General features: G+C 34.6%; 1 protein-coding gene across 1 annotated transcript; it reads left to right on the plus strand.

The window, feature by feature from the left end:
- Window positions 1-12,397: 12,397 nt before the first annotated feature.
- Window positions 12,398-12,904, plus strand: LOC107892772 (uncharacterized). The gene has a single exon (XM_016817823.1). It carries the CDS (start codon window positions 12,398-12,400, stop codon window positions 12,902-12,904), a length of 507 nt encoding a protein of 168 aa, XP_016673312.1.
- Window positions 12,905-21,208: the final 8,304 nt, after the last annotated feature.

The raw sequence follows: 21,208 nt of genomic DNA on the forward strand, positions 1-21,208 counted from the left end.
CTTAAGCAAAGAAAAAACGGGATTTTTATATCTATTTTTAGGGTTTTTAGAAATTAAATAAATATAACAATGTTTTAAACCAAAAATTATAATTACAGTAATTATAATAATGATTCCGGTAAACTATGTATTTATTTGAATTTATATACTAACCAAATTAACGTTCCCATTATGCGTACAACAACCTTGTACATAATGCGTTCGATATTTAATTACCCAATTAAATTAATTCTATAATTAATTTAATTCAAGCGACAACCAAACACAATACCAACTATGTTTTATTCCATTCATTTCAACTATAGGGTGTGACCCTGTACGTTCTTGTAATGTTAGCAGTAATACTATAACGATTCCAATGTTACAAACAATGAGTGGCACCTATCAATGTATCATTGCTACCTAAGTCACAAGAAATCATGATTCGACATAACCTTTTATGATTAACCTTCCATGCAATAATCATTAAGTCCTTTATCTCTGGATTGGACACAAGTCATGGAATAGTCACACTTGCATAGTCCATTCCATGTTCCTTGATATCTTAAGTATACTATGATATATAAATAAGTATGACATCTCATATCGGCTTATTTGAGCATGGCCATGCATTTCTAGTCTCACTCAATCAACTGGCCTAGGATAATACTCCCATTATGTAGGAGGGACTTATCCTATATCGATCAACCATATCCCTCTATATAGATCGTGGTATATCCAACATCAGCCTTTATAGAACAACCAGTTACGATGTATGTTTGACTGTATCAAAATATACAACTCACGATGTTAGGATTATGATGATCTCAAGTCTGAGGATCATATACATATTAATCACTATGAGTAATGTTGTGACAATTACATAATAATCCAAGAAACATACTCATAACGGGTCAGTCCAATATGTTGTTCTCTAACACACATATTCATGTATCGATTTTGACATTTCATATCAATGACAACTCTTTATCATCAATCAACTACATGTTAGTCTTAATGCATTATTATTGTCCTATCCAAAAATAATACTTGACTAAGGACCTTTTAAGAATAATCATATTATTCTCAGGACATTATTATAAAACAGTTTATTTATACACACAGAAAAGAAACTGAAATAATAATGGTAACGCCTTATATTAATAAACATGATCAATCAAGTATGTTATTACAACTATCTCATGATTGATCTTTGGGCATACTCTAACAAAGGAAAACCGAAAGTCGTTGACAAGTATCTCGAAAAGTCTGTTTGTATTTCTGTGATACCAATTTAATTATTGTATATTCATTTTATTTTGCATTATATAATATTCAGGTGAGCTGTTATTGGATTTTTTTAATTGAGTTGCTTCAATTGAGATTGATTATCGAGACAGGGATTAAATTGAATAGAATAGAATAAAAAATTGTATGTTTTGATTGATATATTATAATTGGTATGATATTGAGTTGAAACAAGCTATATTAAATGATGAAATGATGGTTAATTAGATATGATAAAATATTATTTGAATTGTATAAATAATGAATTGGATAGTTGGTTACCCTGTTAGTTGTTCGGACTAGACTGGATACAGTTGGCATGCCATATGGTCAGAATATTGATTGAAAACCATAATTTCTAGGCAACCCGGGGTACTAAATGGCACATATAAGGTCATCATTGCCAGGAAACCCAGGGTGACAGAATAAACAGAATGTGAAAGCCATTGTTACCGAGCAAGCTGGGGTGGTAGTATGTACAAGTTAGCGCCATCCTTACTGGACAACCTCGAGTGATGGATCCATGTATTCATACTATGTGTCTAGTTAATAGGGTTATAAAATGATGAATGAAATGAAATAAAATTTAAATGTGATATGTGATATGTGATCGTATGTGAAAGTATTGAAAATGTGCCTTGGTGGCTGAATGTGTATGAAAGAGTCGTTAGGCTCAGAAATGGTTGAAAAGTATATTGAATATGAGTATGGAAATGTTGATATTGGAAAATTAATAATATTAAGCTCATAAAGATGACAATATGTATTAATTTGGCAGTTTGTGAAATGAATGGTAAATGGCAAGTTGGTTTGCATACATAGTGATTTAGTGTGTTAAAAATAATTATATGTATACTTACATTGTATTGGAGACTGTTGGCATAGAATTGCATCAGGATTGCTTATAAATTGAATGTATACATGTGTTTTAGAATTGTGTTATATTTACTTGAATCATAGAAATACCACTAAGCATATTTGCTAAGCGTACGATTTGCTTTCTCCGTGCGCAAGTATAGTAGATTCCCGATAGTTCGAGTAGTTGATCCAGCATCCAAGAAGTGATTCCTCGACTCAACTAAGTTTGTATAAATCTCATTTTTTTATGGAATTACCTAGGTTGAGTTACTTTTGGTATAATATTATGCTTTTATGAACATTTGAATTGGAAGTTCGGTATGTGGAATTGATCACATGGATGCAAAATGTACATGAGTTTATCATATGGTTTGGAAATGTATAAACATATGCAATTTTGCATATGGAATTTGTGGATAAGTATGTTTGTTTATGATCTTGAATGAATTTTACTAATTAGTGAACTTAAAAGTAAATTGGCGTTGGTGTATAATTGATTAAGGTATTATGTTTCATGTGAATTGCATATTTTGGCTGAAATTGTGATGTGAATTAGCAGATTGGTGATTTGGTAATTCCAGGTTAATGTAACTTTTGGTATCTTGTAGAAACAACATGTCACATTGCGACATTAAAGAGAATTTCTTCGTGATGAGATCAGGCCACCATGCCACGACTTGACATCGATCATGGGTCATTATGACTAGACTTAGTCAATATGTTACGCCGCAACGAGGAAACCCCTAACGTTGTGATGTTAACCTAAAATTTTGTAAACATTATAGTTTAGTCCTAATTCAAATTTGGGTTAACATTAGAGCTTTAGTAAGCTCGTATAAGACCTGAAGATGAATATGAATTGTTTAATAAACCTATTTTACTTATAATTAAAAGTTTAAGGACATAATTGAACTATGATTTGATCGTAGTTGCTCTGGCAACAAATGTGGAACCTTATAAATCAGACCCAGCAAATAGGGTCAAGTATGGGGTGTTACACCAGTTGACCCATCCACAAACAAAGTCTATTGAAGCTCGATCCAAGCACTTTCTTAGTCATTCACATCCAGATCTACAACTCTAAATAGTTTGCTACCTCAACCATGTCTTGGTCCTTTTCCTCTAATCGCTATGGAAATGAGCATTATGCTATGAAGTTTGAGAGTAATTAGGCTTTAACACCTATTTTAGGATGGAGTTCTTTCCCAAACCCACTTCTTTCAAGGGTTGATCAAAGAGTACCATGATCGGATAGGCTTGGAAATATTGTCTTAGTTTGCTTATTGCAACAACTAAAGCAAATATAATCTTTTTGACTTTTATGTAATTTATCTCTCCATTTTGCAAGACCCTACTAACATAGTATACCGACAACTGTACATTGTTTTCCTCTCAAATTAGTGTTGCTGCTACCATTTCATCAGACTCCACCAAATACACTTACAACTTGTCTCCTCAAATGATTTTTAGCAACCTGGGGTCCACTGGAACGGGGTTGTTCAAAAATTTTTGAAGAATGGAAGGCTAATTTCCACTATTTTGGAGACAAAACGATTAAGGGCAACAACTCTTCCTGTCAACTTTTGGACTTCTTTCACTATTTGAGGTGGATTCAAATCCAAGATGGTCCTTATCTTTTTTTTTTTGGTTTTCTTCAATCTCTTTGTTAGAAATAAAAAACCTAAGAACCTTTTGCCCCCAACCTCAAAGGCACACTTTTCTGGTTTTAAGGGCATGCTTTATTGCTTGAGGGCCTGGAACGCTTCCTACAAATATTTAAGGTGCTACTCCATTGTTGCACTTTTAACAATCATATCATTGACGTGCACTTCCATGATTTTACTGATCTTTTCTTTATAGATATATAAAGGCAAGTGGCGCCTACGTTCTTTAAATTGAAAGGCAAATCCCTATAGCAGAACAAGTCATCCTCTGTAATAAAAGAAGTCTTTTCTTGATCTCGAGGGTTCATTTGTATCTAATTATACACCGAAAAAGTGTCCATAAAACTCATATATTTGTGGCCAGCAGTTGAATCAACTAACCTATCAATGGATGGGAGTGGGAAGTTATCCTCGAGGCATGCTTGTTCAGATTACTGAAATCCACACACATCTACTAACTTTCATCAATTTCTTCATCATCAAAATGTTAGAGACCCAGTTAGGGTAGGTTACTTCTTGAATAAAACCTGTCGAGAGGAGTTTTTCAACCTCTGCTCTAACTCCTTGGATCTTCTCGATTGAGAGCTTTGTTTTCTTCTACTTAACAGGCTTTGCCAAAGAGTCTACACATAGTGAGTAAGAAATGCCTGATGGATCAATTCCTGGCTTGTCGATCACTGTCCAGGAAAATATATCAACATTGTTTCTAAGTAGTCTCATTAGGTATAATTTGTTTGTCTTTGGTCAGGTGATAGCTATTTTGGTGAACTTGTTTGCTTCATTTTCGAAGAGGGGAAATTCTTAGTCTGTTTAGAGGAGTCTGCATTATATAGGCTTAGCTTCTTTCTCATGTTTAACTTCTCAAGATTAATAGTGGTTTTCTCTAAGAGATTGACCCATCTATCAACATTCAAACTAGAATGCTTTAATCTAACTTTACCAGTTTCTTTCCCTTATTGCAATCGGGTTGCCTACAACAACTGTAATGATAGGATATGGTAATTCCTAGCTATTTGCTGATTCACTTTACCAGTTGAATGTTGCTAAAATCAACTTTTCTTTCCCATCAAAACTCTTCCAAATATGGAATTAAACGTAGATGGTTGGTTGACAACCATGAACTCAACTTCAACAATTAATGTGCAATACCCATCCTCTAAAGTGGCTGAGAGGATGATGGATCCCTTCACTTGGTGGTTTGATTTGTGAAACCATAGATACGACCTGCACTTCCCAACTGTGACTCTAAAAGGCGTATCTACTAAAAGGCTTTCTAGTGCAATACTACTACCACACTACCACAGTCGATTAATATTTGTTCGACATTATAATCCCCAATTCGAGTTGTTACCACTAGTAGGTCATTAGTTGCTTCGTCCAAAATTGTGGCTGAATCCATATCTTAAAAATTTATCCTCTAGTCTTTGGTTGGATAAGCTTTCTTCATTGCTATGCTCATAGAATAAACGCTTCTTGGATTAGCCTTTCTTTAAGGGAAGAAGATTGCCTTATCTTCCCCTCTATTATCATATAGATTACCCCTCTAGCAGGTTGTTTCCCTTCTGCCTTGGGCTATCTTTACCTAGCATCTTCCTGATGTAGCTATCCTATCTGTATTGCACTTTCTACTGCATCTTTGAGGGAGACACCCCTTTCAATGGAATGACCTGTTTGGTGGTAAAAATCACATATCTGAGAATAGTTCTTTCTTAGGTCTAGCCTCATTGGGGAGGGGGGTCCAGTATTCTCGAGGTTGCCACATGTCATAGGATTTCGTCCAAGGGTGATGTTAGCGAGGTGTATTCATCAAACTGCATCTAAAGTCCTCTGGATCTCTACTTCTTTCCTCTTGTGAAATTGATTTGTTTATGATGCGTGCCATGAGGATAATAGTCAAGTTTCCATCTTCTAGGTTTAGGGAACTTCGGGAAGGACTGCTCTTTTTTGTTGACTTTGAAGGACTTGTGCATTCTCTCCTTGTACCTATTTTACTCTTTCCCCCAGCTGTACTCGTCTTATCTAGATGGTAGATTGGAACTAAACGATGAACTGGTTGTACTATTGATCTCTTCAGTCTCAGCACGCTTCGCGACCATGTCGTATAACTGAAATAATTTTCTAGTCTATTTATGGTAAGGTTGAATTTCAAAAATTGATGGTTGAGACTTGTAATGTAGGTCAAAATTGCCTAATCATCAATGAGAGGCTCTCCTTATCGTTGTCTTACTTCTAACAAGTTCTACTTGGATTTTAGTGTGGCTTTGTTGGTTAAGAAGTGCCCCACAAATATTTTTGCTAACTCATCAAAGTTATTGATGGAGCTTGGTTGTTGCGAGTTGTACCAGTTTATGGCATGGCCTTGGAGGGTCCAAAGCAAGCTCATCTAGCACTCCTAATATCTCTATGCAACTCTTAACTTGTGCTTGGTAATTGGTGGGGTCTTTTTTTCCATCAATCTAGCCTTTGAAACCTTCAAAATTAGTTGGATGTCTTGTGGGAATGGTACATAAGGCTTGAGGGTCATTAGCCTTAAGAGTCCATCTTGTGTACCAAAGGTGTTTTGTTCTTAGGTCTTGCATTTCCTTCCATAAAAGTTCAACTTCACTTCTCCATGCCATCTCCCTAGTGGATATAGGCTTGAGCACATACTCGGGGTCTCTTCTTGGGGGCACGTCACAACCTACTTCTGGCTTGACTTTAGTGCCCTCTGGTCTGGTTGTCCCTCAATTAAGGTTCTGGTCTTGCTTGATGGATGAGACTCTTTCTTCTTCATCTTTACATTTTCCCTTATCTCATCTACAATTATTTAAGAGCGTTTACATACTATGCTAAAGCTCTTCTTCTTGTTGTTGGTATATTTGTTGTTAACGTTGTTGTTGTAACACCCATCACTCGATTCGATAATAAATTCGAGTAAGAGATGCTACATTCAATTTCAAAAGCAGAAAACACCAAAGTAGTTCCTAACTTCAAGTTTTTCAAAATTTACAATTCAATCCCTAAAATTTTAATTCTAAAATTTTACAATTTAGTCCTTAAGATTTCAATTTTTTACCATTTAACAGTTTAGTCCTTGAATTATTATCATGTTACTTCTAAAACAGCCCAGAGTGTTTTAAATTTTGCAAATCAACCTTTTTTTAGGAATTTTTATATTTTACAACTTTTACAATTTAGTTCTCATCTTTCAATTACAGCTTTCTTATTCAAATTCTCTGAAACTTTTTATTCCAATAACTTTTACAACTCAGCAATTGATGATTTAATTAAAATTTCATTATTTAGCTTTTCAAATTCTAGATTTATAGATCTTACCATTTAATCATGTTCTTAATTCTTATCAAAATTAAACACTTTGTTCATTAAGTTTCCAATTCAATTCACATACAAAATTATTTCTAATTTCTTTAACATAGTTAATCCAACTTCCAACTATTTCTTTCCTTCATTCTCTATGTTTGAATTTTTAATCAACTAAGTTCTTTTTCACTAATTTCATCTTTGTTCCATTTAATTAGTTTCCTTTATTTTCTTTTCATGAACTAACATATTTCACCTATCTAAATTTTATTCAAAATAAATATTTCACACATACAACGACATCATCCAAAATAATCAAATCTCATTTTCATATTTCATAATTAAATTTATCACACTACCTTCTTCTAATTATTTATATTTAAATAAAAAATAAAAAAAAAAACATTCATCAATTTCTACATACTTTAATTATATTATATTCACCATATAAAGTATACAAAATAATTCCACATATTTATTCTTTGCGTTTACAGAACTATTTAAATACACAAATTAATGCACATATAGTATTTAAATAACTTACCTTAAGTTCTCCACGTACCCATACTCTTTCCACTTCTAACATTCATTTTCAAGTTTTCATATTTGGTTTTAAAACAAGGATAAACTACAAAAATAGTCAATTTTGATTGCCTTATATTATATTTTAGTCACTTACATTATCGTTTTGTTACGAAGTGGTCACTTTACCGTTAAACTCCGTGCTTCCTTAACGCCAGTCCTACGTGGCAGCTCAAATGGGTTTTAAATTCCAACTTAGATGTCAAGTTTTTGGGATGAAAATAGGTTTTTAATTAAATAAATTTAATTTGGACTGCCACATAGGACTTCCAAGTTGGCATTTAAAACCCATTTGGACTGCCACGTAGGACCGCCATTAGGGAGGTAATGAAGCTTAACAGTACAGTAACCACTTCGTAACAGAACAATAATGCAAGTCACTAAAACTTAACATTTCAAATATAAATGACTAAAATATAATCTGAAACAAAAAAAAGTGACTATTTTTATAGTTTATCCTAAAAAAAAGAACATACTTAAATTATTTTTCTGAATGAAATCTAACTTTCTCTTATAAAATTTTCTAAAAAAAATGGTTAGAAAATGTTCCTAAATAGGAAAGAAAGCTAATTGCATAAAAAAAAAACTCTCGTTTCCACACCCAACATTGGGGTTTATATATAGAGAGAGAGAGTGATTTCTCTTCTATCTTATAGACATTTCTTTAATTTTTGTCTATTCTATTTATTTATTCATTTTATTATTTAATAAATTAAATGAATGGTTAAGATATAATCCTTAAAAATCTTATCTAAGGATTATTAATTCAATTAAAATATTTTCTTTTCTAATTTGAAATTCAAAAACAATCTTTTAATTTAAAATAATTAATATATCCTTGAAAATATTTCATTATTTTTTAATCTTTCTCCTCCTCCAAGAAGATTAACCAAATTATTTTTTTTTTACCCCTTCTACTGCCATTCAACCTTCCTTAGTGTGGAGGAGCTCTACATTTTTTCTTTTTCTTTTATTTTAATCAATTAATTGACCAACCAATTAAAGTATACCAAATTTCACCCCGTTTACTCATGTATATCCAAATATATTTATTAAATATAAAATATAATCATTATGTCTCATAAAAATTAATTAACTACGGGAAAATTATCAATTAGTCCTTTCTCTACTAAATAATTAAATTACACTTTAGCTCTTGAACTTTTCTAATTTATTCAATCTATCCCATACCATTAATTTTCAATTTCGCCTATCAATTATTTTCATGTAATGTTTATAAAAAAATATTTATTTGTGACTCTACCTTTTCTTCCTATGGTTTGTTTTCACTTTTAATCTCTCTTTCACCAAATTCTAAATTATTTATTTATTTTTGGCTAAACCAAATTTCATTACTCTCAATCCATTTTCTTGATAAATCTCTCATATACATTTCTGGAACAATATCGTTTATTGTACTAAAAATTTTGGGGTGTTACAATTCGGGCTCTTGTGACTAGCGGAATTGCTCTTGGAGTACTCTAAATTGCTTTTGAAGCGCTAGAAATTGCTGAGAGTTTGGATCTGGATTTTGGGTCGCATAAGCTTGGTTTTCATAGTATTGGTGAAACTTGAAAATTTTAAAGGTGAAAGTAGTCTACATTCACTGCACTAATTGTTGATATGAAGACCAGACAAGGTGGTGGTGATGGTTGTGATTAGTGGTGGGCCATTGTGGGTGGTTAGGTATGAGAAACTATCTAGAGAGAGAGAGATAAGAAGGAAAATGGGGCAGATCCTCCTACTATGTAGGGACAAAGGGTTTATATACCTGGAGCTAGGATCTCGATATGCCACTTGTCACTACCTTATAGGTGGCTCTGGGTAGGTTAGTCAACTACTCTATTGTGGAAGGCCTAAGTGGGGTAGTTAGGGTGATGATTGGCAGTTGGTGTTATAAATGGCGATTACAGAGTGAGCCTTTATTAAGTTAATTCTTGAAGAGTTCTCTTGAGGGGCTTCTCTGAGGAATTGTGCTGAGTAGATGGTTGGGATGAGTGGTTCTTAGGAGCAATGAGAAGGAGTGAGGATCTGATAAATCTTCTTGAGGTGTAAGGGTATAACAATATTTAAATATATTGTTAAAATATATATAATACGTTGATTAATTGACTTAGCCCATTAAATTGAGCGACAAGCTTTGCAATTTTAGCTTGCTTTTTTTTTTACTTGTTTAATTGTAGAGATGGATAGAAATAGCTTAAAAAATGGGTGAAGGATAATATTTAATCTATGTTTTTCCTTTTTCTTAACAATATAGCTTTTAATTTTAGTCAGTATTATGTTGTTGTGTTAGTGTACACGAGTATTATGTTGTTGAAAGGAGAGGTGAAAGATTAAAAACTCAAAATCAAAAAAAAATATTAGTGATATACAAATCTTAGTTGGTTGAATAAGTGTTTAACGCTTTACTTCATCAAACTTTGCTGTACAGATGAGATTGGGGAGATGAGGTTGGTAGGTTTTGGGCTTGGGCTTGGACATTGGGGGAGTTATGTCAGCTTGGGAGGAAATGTAATGGTATTACGAGAGAAATAGGAAAAATTAGGTTAGGGTTTATTAATCTATACTTGTTGTTTGATTAAGTTAATATCACTCATTAATCGGATTTTAATTTAATCGTAAAGTTATGAAAAACTTCTTATTTTTAATTAGTAATAAATATTGTTTTGAGAATAAAATCTAAAAAAAAATACTTACCAATGTTGGAATTTGAAGCCAAAACATTATCGAATTGGGTATTAAAATGCTTAAATTTGACTCACTTGATAATTCAAGCTTAATTTGATAATTACTAATTTGAATTTGATTTTTTTTTGTCAAACTTGAGTAATTGACTAGTACCAATATACTGCTTACATCTTTAATTAGCTTAATTTCGGAAAAGCAACAAATGTTTTATCAAGTTTTAATTATTTTAAACTTTGCAATGATGTATGAATGAAATGTATTAAATGTTAATTTAGCTAGTGTTAATATTTGGCTTGTCAGTCTGGGGTGTCGTGTGGGATGAGGATCAGCAGAGGGACCTAGCCTTATTTGTTAGTTTGTTATTTGCCTATGATAGTATTGTGTTTGGGGAAGCTACTATCGAGGGGGCGAATATTATCAAGTCTATTATTGAGGAGTACGAGGGTTGCTCAAGTCAACAGTTTAACTTGGATAAGTCATTAATTTACTATGGTTCACATGTACCACCTCATTCTCGAGACCAAATTACCTCGTTGCTAGGTGTTGGAAATACCTCTAGCTTGAGAAATATGTATGCTTGCCTATGATGGTGGGGAGAAATCTGAAACAAGCTTTTCAAGAGCTTATTGACCGAAGCGAGCTCGATGGATGGTTGGAGTACGAAATTCTTATTGCAAGGTGGAAAGTTTTCTTTATTAAGTCTATTTTACAAGCTTTACCTACGTGTTTTATGTCTTGTTTCTTATTGCCAAGCACTTTATGTAAACAAATGGAAATGGTCATGACTAGATATTGGTGGTAGAAGGGACCAAATAAGAATGGAATCCATTGGTTCTCTTGGGCTAAATTGTGCGGTTCTATGTTGTTGGGAGGTATGGTGTTTCACAATCTTGCCAAGTTTAATATGGCGTTTCTAGCTAAACAAGGATGGCAGTTACTGCTACATCATAGTTTGCTAGTTGCAAGGCTGTTAAAAGAAAAATATTTTCAAACATGGAGGAGCATATGGGCTGCTAGGGGTCTGCTAGAGGCAGGAGATAGATGGCGAATTGCCTCAGGCAAGAGTGTTGTAGCGTAGAATGATGCATGGCTGTCGAGAGAGTGGCCTAGGAAAATACATGCAGCATCGGTTAATCCAAAGGTTTGTTGGGTATCGGATTTAATAGATTATGAAATTGTGGAAGACTAACCTGATTCAGAGGATTTTTGCTCCTATGGATTGTGCCAAAATGCTACAAGTTCCATTGTCGAGTTTTGATCATGAGGATGTGCTAGCCTGGTAAATGGAAAAAACAAGCATTTATTTTATTAGGAGTAGTTATCGGTTGCTCCAGTAGGGTATGTTAGTGGCTAACCATGACCATATTATGGAGACTGAACCTACCACTAAAGGCTTTTACAGGAAGCTTTGGTTTTCTACAATGTCTGATAAAATTAAAATTAAAATTTGGCGCGTGTTTAATAATTTTCTCCCAAATCCTTTCTAGCTGTTGAGCATGGACTGCAATGCAACAGGTAACCATGAAGCACACCAGCAGCAGAAGACCAGCATTCGAGCAAGACCAGAAGTAGCCTGATTCATTTTTTTTATTTTGATTCTTTTGTAAAGTTATCAAGTTGATATGTAACTTGATCTTTAAAGGTAGTAAGATTTGAATTTGATAGATGTAATGGCTGAATTGTTTAGCTTTTCTTTTGTATTATTTTAGTTCGCAACCTACCAAATAGGTAGGAGCAGTAACAAGTTTAGGTAACTAACATTCTAAATTTGTAACACTTTATATTTTCAAATGAAATAAAAAGTAAATGTCTTCCATTCGGTTACATGTTGTTTTTCTAAGTTTCAGTTTTTTTTCTCTATTTTGCTTTGCTGTTTGTGAGCTTATGCTCTTTGATGCTTAGTTTGCTCAGTTGTTGCTGCCATTGTTTCAACAAATGGTAATTAGAGCCTCTTGTCTTTGAGGACCTCTGTTGTTTAAGTTTTTTTTGTTTCAAAACAAACTTAAAATCGAGATTGTTAAATCTGTTTCAGCAACATGAGCTTTGCACCTCCTCTACCACCAGTTTTTACAGGAGAGAACTACCACATTTGGGTAGTTAAAATGAGAACCTACCTTCAAGCACTTGACCTATGGAGTGTAGTTGAGAATGATTTTGAGCCACCACCATTGAGAGCAAATCCACCAATTGCTCAGATCAGACAGCATGGTGAGGAGCGAGCCAAGAAGCACAAAGCCATGGCCTGCCTACAAAATGGTGTGTCTGATGTGATTTTCACTCGCATCATGGCCTGTGATTCTCCTAAACAAGAATGGGACAGGCTGAAAGAGGAGTTTATGGGATCAGACAAGACTAGGCAACAACAAATCATCAACCTTAGAAGGGAATTTGAAAATCTAAAAATGAAGGAGTCAGAAGCTATCAAGCAGTATTCTGATAGAATCATGGCTACTATCAACAACATCAAACTCCTAGGAAAGAATTTCAGTGACAACAGGGTTGTTGAGAAGGTGATTACCACTCTTCCTGAAAGATTTGAATAAAAAATCTCCTCACTGGAAGACTCGAGGGACCTCACAACCATTTTCTTGTCTGAGTTGGTCAACTCACTCTATGCACTTGAGCCGAGGAGGGCTAACAGGCAGGAGGAGAATCTTGAAGGTGCATTTCAAGCAAAGGCTAAAGAAGGCTCTAGCTTAAGTTAGAAAGCTAAGAAGCATTGGTTTGAAAGGAGGGACAAAGCAAAGAAAGATGCAGGTAAAATGAGGTTTCCACCATGCATTAACTGCAAGAAGACCAATCACTTGGAGAAATACTACTGGAACAGACCAGATATCCAGTGCAAGAGCTGTAAGCAGTATGGCCATCATGAGAAGATTTGTAGAAATCATGAAAAGGCACAAGCTTAGCCAATACAAGCCAAAACTGCTGAGGATCTACAAGCTCAGGAGGAGCATGTATTTTCAGCCTCATGCTTTGCAGTAAATAGAAAATGTAGCTGCCTTGTGGACAGTGGCTGCTCACATCACATGGCTGTTGATGAGAGCCTGTTCAAGGATCTTGACAGGAGCTATGTCTTGAAGGTCAGGATAGGCAATGGAAATTTGATTGAAGCTAAGGGCAGAGGTGATGTTGTGATTAACATTGGTTCAGGTAACAAGGTTATTTCAGATGTTCTCTATGTGCCTGAAATAGATCAAAACCTACTTAGTGTAGGCCAGTTGGTTAAGAAAGGCTATTCTTTAGTTTTCAAGAATGATTCTTGTGTTATTAGTGATGTTCATGGTAGGGAGATAGTCTTAGTACCTATGGCAGACAAATGTTTCATGCTAGATGTAAGTCAGCTGGAGAGAAAAGCCTATACAGGTTTGGTTGACAGCACTGATTTATGGCATAGAAGATTTAGCCATGTCAACTTCAGGTCACTTGATTTGCTGCACAAAATGAATTTGACAGAGGACATGGTTAAGGTTGATGCAAGTAAGTCAGTTTGTGAGGTGTGCCAGCTTGGTAAGCTGGCTAGGTTGCCTTTTCCAGTAAACCAAGCATGGAGGGCTCGAGAAAGACTTGAGTTGGTGCACTCAGATATCTGTGGACCAATGAGAACCCTTTCATTGAATGGCAGTAAGTATTTTATACTGTTTATAGATGATCTGACCAGATTTTGCTGGGTTTATTTTATGAAACAGAAGTCAGAGGTGTTTGAAGTATTTGGAAAGTTTAAGGCTTTGGAAGAAAATCAAACAGGTTGCAGGATTAAAGCCTTAAGGACAGACAATGGTTCTGAGTATTTGTCTGAAAGATTTCAGAAGCTATGTGAGCTGGCTGGGATTCATCATCAATTGACTACAGTATACACTCCTCAACAAAATGGAGTGTGTGAGAGGAAGAATAGAACAATGACGAACATGGCCAGGTGTTTACTGTTTCAAAGCAAGCTTCCAAGCATCTTTTGGGCTGAAGGAGTTAATACCTTAGTATACTTGCTCAATAGGCTGCCAACACTTGCTGTGGAGGACAAGACCCCTTTTGAAGCATGGAATGGTCTTAAACCTATTGTTTCTCACTTTAAAATATTTGGCTACATGTGTTATGTACTTGTACCAGCAAAAAGAAGGACCAAACTTGAGAAAAGGTCAGTACCAAGCATATTTGTTGGCTACAATGGCTGTAAGAAGGGCTACAGAATATTTGATCCCTCAACCAAGAAGATTTTGGTAAGTAGGGATGTCAAATTTGATGAACCAAGGTTTTAGAGTCTTGATGGCTCTGACACAAGTCAGTTTGAAGAAGGGCAGGTTGACAGCAATCTGGAATTGGCAGAAAATGAATTCAGTAATGCCAATGTTGATGATGCCCCTGTGAGGGGGACCAGGTCCATTACTGATATCTACCAGAGATGCAATGTGGCCATTGTTGAGCCTTCAAGCTATGAAGAAGTTGCAAGAAACAAGTGCTGGAAGAAGGCCATGGAGGCTGAAATTGACATGATCCACAAGAATGACACTTGGGATCTAGTGGACAGACCTGATCAGAAGAAGGTTATTAGTGCCAAGTGGGTTTTCATGGCCAAATTCAATACTGATGGCTCTCTGAACAAGCACAAGGCAAGGCTTGTGGTGAAAGGGTATAGTCAACAGTTTGGCATTAACATTGAGGAGACATTTGCTCTAGTAGCAAGGCTGGACACCATAAAGCTTTTGTTTGCATTAGCTGCACAAAAGCAGTGGAGAGCCCATCAACTTGATGTCAAGTCAGCTTTTCTGAATGGTTTCCTTAAAGAAGAGATATATGTTGAACAGCCTGATGGATATAAATTCCAAGGAAAGGAGGACAAGGTTTATAAGCTGAAGAAGGCACTCTATTGACTAAAACAGGCTCCTCGAGCCTGGTATGACAGAATAGATGCTTACCTGTCAAAACTCAATTTTGAGAAAAGTTTGAGTGAGCCAACTTTGTTTATAAAGAAATCCAAAGATGAGACTTTGCTGATTGTCTCAATATATGTAGATGATCTATTAGTGACTGGAAGCAGGGTCGATTTGATCTAGGAATTCAAAAGGAAAATGCAAAACATGTTTGATATGACAGACTTGGGGATTATGACTTACTTCTTAGGTATGGAAGTAAACCAGTCTGATCAAGATATTTTTATCAGCCAGCATGCATTTGCCTTGAAAATTCTCACTAAATTTCACATGGAAAACAGCAAACCAGTGAGCACACCATTAGCTATGGGAGAGAAACTGAGCAGTTTTGGAAATGAAGAAAAGGTGGATGAAAGGGAATTTAGAAGCTTGATTGGTTGTTTGCTTTACTTAACAGCAACCAGACTTGATCTTATGCATTCAGTTAGTTTACTGTCTAGATTCATGCACAGCTGTAATACAACAGATTTAAAAGCAACTAAGAGGATACTCAGGTATGTCAAAGGCACCTTGAGGTTTGGTGTAATGTTCAAGAGAGGAAGTGAGCCGAAATTAGTTGGCTACTCAGATAGTGACTGGGGTGGATCGATTGATGATATGAGAAGTACCTCAGGCTACTTCTTTACACTTGGTTCAAGAGTTTTCAGTTGGAGCTTAAAGAAGCAACAGACTGTTGCCAGTCTACTGCTGAAGCTGAATACATAGCAACAGCTGCAGCAGTGAATAAAGCCATTTGGCTTAGAAAGTTACTAAGTGATTTAAATGAAGAGCAACTTGAACCTACTGAAATTATGGTGGATAACCAGTCAGCAGTTGCCATTTCAAAAAATCCTGTTTTTCATGGTAAAACAAAATATTTTAAGCTCAAGTTTTATTTTGTTCGAGAGGTTGTACAATCCAAAGAAGTGTGTATTGTACATTGCAGCTCACAAGACCAATTGGCTGACATTTTGACAAAGCCTCTTGGCACTATCAGGTTTGAATTCCTAAGGGATTCGATTGGTATTTGTTGCCTACAGTCCAAGGAGGAGTGTTGAACATGGACTGCAATACAACAGGTAACCATGAAGCACACCAACAGCAGTAGACCAGCATTCGGGCAAGACCAGAAGCAGCCTGATTCATTTTGTTTATTTTGATCCTTTTGTAAAGTTATCAAGTTGATATGTAACTTGATCTTTAAAGTTAGTAAGGTTTGAATTTGATAGATGTAATGGCTGAATTGTTCAGCTTTTCTTTTGTATTATTTTAGTTGGCAACCTGCCAAATAGGTGGGAGCAGTTACAAGTTTAGGTAACTGACATTCTATCTTTGTAACACTTTATATTTTCAAATGAAACGAAAAAGTAAATGTCTTCTATTCGATTACATGTTGTTTTTCTAAGTTTCAGTTTTGTTTTTCTCTATTTTGCTTTGCTGTTTGTGAGCTTATGCTCTTTGATGCTTAGTTTGCTCAGTTGCTGCTGCCATTATTTCAACACTAACTTGTATAATAAATGGGTGGCCTAATCAGATGTTTGTCCAGAGTGTGAGACTGTGGTGGAGACAACTTTGCATGTTGTACGCGATTGTGATCTTGCCAAAGAAGTGCGGATGTCCCTCGGTTTTGTTGACGAACAATGCAAAATAGTCAAAATCCACAGGAATGGTTAGAAGAGCTGTTTGTGAGATGTGATCAAGCACAATGCAATATGATTTGTGCAGCAATTTGGACACTATCGCACGCTGGGAATTTATTATATCATGAGGGAGACAAGAGAAATAAGGTAGAGGTAGTTACCTTTATCAGACGCCATCTGTTAGAATTGAAAGCTATCTATGATATTTTGTCGACCACTTTTCCAAATCGGAGTGATCGATTGAACCCCCCAGTTTCCGCTGTTATAAAAGTGAACTTTGACGCATGATATCGTGTTGCTCATCGGTTGTGAAGCTCAAGGGTGATTATTTGGAACACTTAGGGGTTGGTTATGAGGGCTGACACTGTGTGGGGTGAAAGGGTACCGGATGCTTTTGTTGTAAAAGCCATTGCTAGCATTCAAGCTCTCCGGTTTGTCGTGGAGCTGGGTTTTTAGAATAACATTCTGGAGAGGGATGCTAGATCAATCTTAAAGAGGATAGAGGTTGGTGGTGAGGATCGCTTTTTGCTTGAGTTGTATATCGTGGATAGCCGATAGTTAGCTACCCAATTTTGTCAATGCATGTTCATGTGGTATGATGAGAGGCAAATGTTGCGGCTCATGAGATGGCAAAAAGAGGTTTTATGAGGCCTGAGGAACAGTTCTAGGCAGAGTAGGTACTTGCTACTATTCTGCATATGGTTGAAATGATTGACCTGAGGTAAGCTACCTACTGAAAGATACTAGAGCAGCAGTTGATGGGTTAATGGCGTGGAGCTTACAGAGAAAATTTAGGTTGATAGAATGGATTCGAAAAATTTTGAGTTAATCGAGTTTACAAATATTATTTTATCATCTAAGTTTAATATAATTTTTTTTCGAATCGAGTAGAGTGAAATGAAATTCAAGTCAAGTCGAGTCGAATCGAATGAAATTATTCGAGTTAAATTAAAAAAATTAATGTTACAATATAACTAATTTCATATTCGAGCACATTAATTTGAAATCATATATATTTGAAATTTTTTTAAAGCAAAATTAAAAAAATAAGATACTTTGAGTATGATAAATTTGAATCATTAATTAGGTCCCAAAATTATTATTTTAGAAAATTTTTAAAATCTTAATTTTTTATATATTTTTTAGATTTTTTATAATTTTTAAAAATATAAATTTTTAAAGTTTAATAAATATTTTGAAAATTGAAAATTATTTTGTAATTTTTGTTAAGAGAGACCAATTTGTTTATTTTTAAAGTTGACAGAGACCAAAAGAATATTTACACAAATCTGTTATTCAAATTATTCGAGTTATTCGAATTGTGAAATTCAACTCAACTCGAACTCGAAACTCGACTCGAGTTGACTTGAATAATTCGAATAACTTAATTCGATTAACTTGAAATTCGAAATTTTTTTCAATTTTCTTTATCAAGTCAAATTTTGCACACCCGTATTGAAAAGGGTAGGATATTGGGGTACATCTTTAATTTTAACACTAGTCCCTAGGACAATTGTACCCCATGCTCTATTATTATGAATTGTTTTGGTTTCCTATCCTTTAGTAAGTTGACTGGTTTTTTTCTCAAAAAAAAAACAAAACACATTGATGTTCGGTACCATTTTGTTAGTGATATTGTTACTCGTGATGATATTGTTGTGAGCAAAATTAGTACTCATGAAAATCCTGTAGATATGATGACTAAGTCACTTCCTATAACCAAATTTTAGCATTGCTTAAACTTGGTTGGTGTTTATTGTTGAAGTTAAACCCTTAAGGGGTTTTATGGAAGAGGTGGAGAACTTGTTCGTTGAGAGTTCGCAATGAAGAACTTGTTCATTAAGAATTCGTGTCAAGGTGGAGATTGTTAGAATTAAGTGACCCGAATCCTTATTTAAATCAAATACAGTGGAAAAATAAAATAAAAGTAAAATCACTATAGAATTATACTTCTTTTATTTTATTTTTAGAATAAGACTTTTTAAACCTTATTAAACTCCATCTATTTGATATTGATTAGGATAAGGTGTTTCAATCTTACTACACTCCTATTAGAATATGGTTTTACAAGCCTATAAATAGACATAGTCTACTCCTCTTGTAATAATTAGAATTCGACATAGTGAATTTTCTTTTCCTCTGCCCGTGGTTTTTCCCAAAAGGGTTTCCACGTAAAAATCTGTGTGTTCTTTATTTTTATTTCTCTTTTCTTTGTGATATATTGTCATTACCGACATTCTATTTTTACAGACATTGTCAATCACACACGCGTGTGTCTTTTAGCCATACGGTTGTTTGTTTCAGTCACATGGCCGTGTCGTTCAGCCACACTGCTGTGTCTCCCTTGCTTTTAAAATTGTGTAATTTTTTCACACGGGCGTGTCCCTCAGTCACACGGTTGTGTACTCCTGTCACATAGCCTGGACCCTCCCATACGATCGTGTGGTCATGTTTTTACAGTTTTCCTATAGTGTTTTCTAATTGATTCATTTTGATCCTTGAATGTTCCTTTGTATGTTCAAGCTTCTATAAGATTGTTTAGAACTTGAATACTGGTTGTGGTAGGTCTTTATAAGGCATGTTTTTGTTAGAATAATTACATATATGTAATTGTCAAATTTGGTTTGGTTATGTACTTAAGTTGATGGAATGACATTGTGTATAATATTTTGATATATGGAAATGTCTGGATGTGTTGATCAGAAGATTGCATTTCGTGGATTATGTTATTTCGTAATCGAATGTAAGGATATTTGATTCAATATATGTATATGCTCTATGATATTTGCATATGCATTTGCATCTGTGTTTGGGAATTTGTTCTAAAGAAAAGAAAGTTTGATTTAGCAGTTAAACTCCTAAAATTCTTTAGTAGTGTGATTGCATAACAATAATAAGGCAAATGACCTCTTCGTGGTGTGAATTGGTTGGATGGGTCCACCATAACCCGATAGTGGTGTGTAGAGGTTGGAAAGGGTTTAGTATACCCTTATTGGTGTGGGGGGGATTTATGGAGATGGTGTGTAGAGGTTGGATAGGTTGACATTTTGGTATGGGCTACATTGAGCATGATTGCATTCTGTACTTTGACTTGGTTGTGATAAAACAATGTGATGTTCTATTTCAATATGGTTTGAAAATGATTGTCTGATTGCTTGCTAGTATATGATTCTATTTGTTAATATCAGTTAAATGCTTATGTTTTGTGGTGCTTTACTTTGAAGCGATTTCCGAATATGGTTCAGATTGAGTTGTTGTATGTCTGTTTGATTATTTATGACCGCGTTGTTCATTCACATTTGTTTAGAATCACACTGAGCTTTCGTAGCTCACTCCCTTAGTTTCCTCTTTTCAGGTAACTCTCGCAATTAGGCGTTGGACTCGGCAAGTCAGAAATCTCGGAATGACACAATTTGGTTTGAATAAATAAAGTTTTCATAAGTTTTGATAATCTAGTTTCGTTTGAACTGTAAGAAATTTTTATGGACTGTGGTTGAATTTTGGCTTGGACTTATTAAAAAGCTATGGGTTTTCAGTTTTGAACAAAATTGGAGTTTCCATGCATGGACATTGATTTTAAGTTTGTTTTGTTTCAATAAACTCGCAAGTTTTTAGAGCATTATTAACACAAATTTCTATTCATAGCAAAATAACTATTTTTCCGCTGCAATGATGTTTTGAGACTTTGAATAATAATTCGCTTAGTCTAAAATGGTTGCAAACCATTCTGGAAAGTATCATTTTGGTCTAATTTAGTTTAATGAAAATTAAAGCACAGTTTACAAATTATAAGACAATATTTTATTGATTTTTTTAATCATAAGAAGAAAATGGTTTTCGAGAAGCAATTTAATAATTTTAATATCGCTTTGTTTTGGGCCATTTCGGTGGCTAATGTGATTTCCGAAATTCAGTCAAAATTTTTGGGCCGGATTCTAGTGTGTTACACTAAATTTCAAAAAAATTAATTTAAAACCCTAAATATTTTGTAGAAGTGGCACATATATGCTTAATTTTCCCATTATTTAGCATCATGGAATTACTTTTCATTTCAATTTGAAATGGTTAAACAAAAAATAATGAAAAAACCAATTTAAACTTATTGTAGAAAAGTAATTCTAATTTAACCCTTTGAATAATTATTTGTATTAAGTTTAATCTTTTTTTTTTTTTGTTGAAGCCCTTAATAAGCCATTAAATGTTGACATGGTAAGCTAGTGTGGTGGTTGACAAGGAAAAGATAGGCGAGTTGATGTGGATGGCTTAATTAACTTTTTAGGAGGGTTTAGTTGATTATTTA

Source organism: Gossypium hirsutum, chromosome D09 (genome assembly GCF_007990345.1).
Source record: "Gossypium hirsutum isolate 1008001.06 chromosome D09, Gossypium_hirsutum_v2.1, whole genome shotgun sequence".
Classification (NCBI taxonomy): Eukaryota; Viridiplantae; Streptophyta; class Magnoliopsida; order Malvales; family Malvaceae; genus Gossypium; species Gossypium hirsutum.

What these genes read in the sequence shown, in the direction of transcription:
- LOC107892772 (XM_016817823.1), top strand. Translation starts at nt 12,398, where the DNA reads ATGAGCTTTGCACCTCCTCTACCACCAGTTTTTACAGGAGAGAACTAC.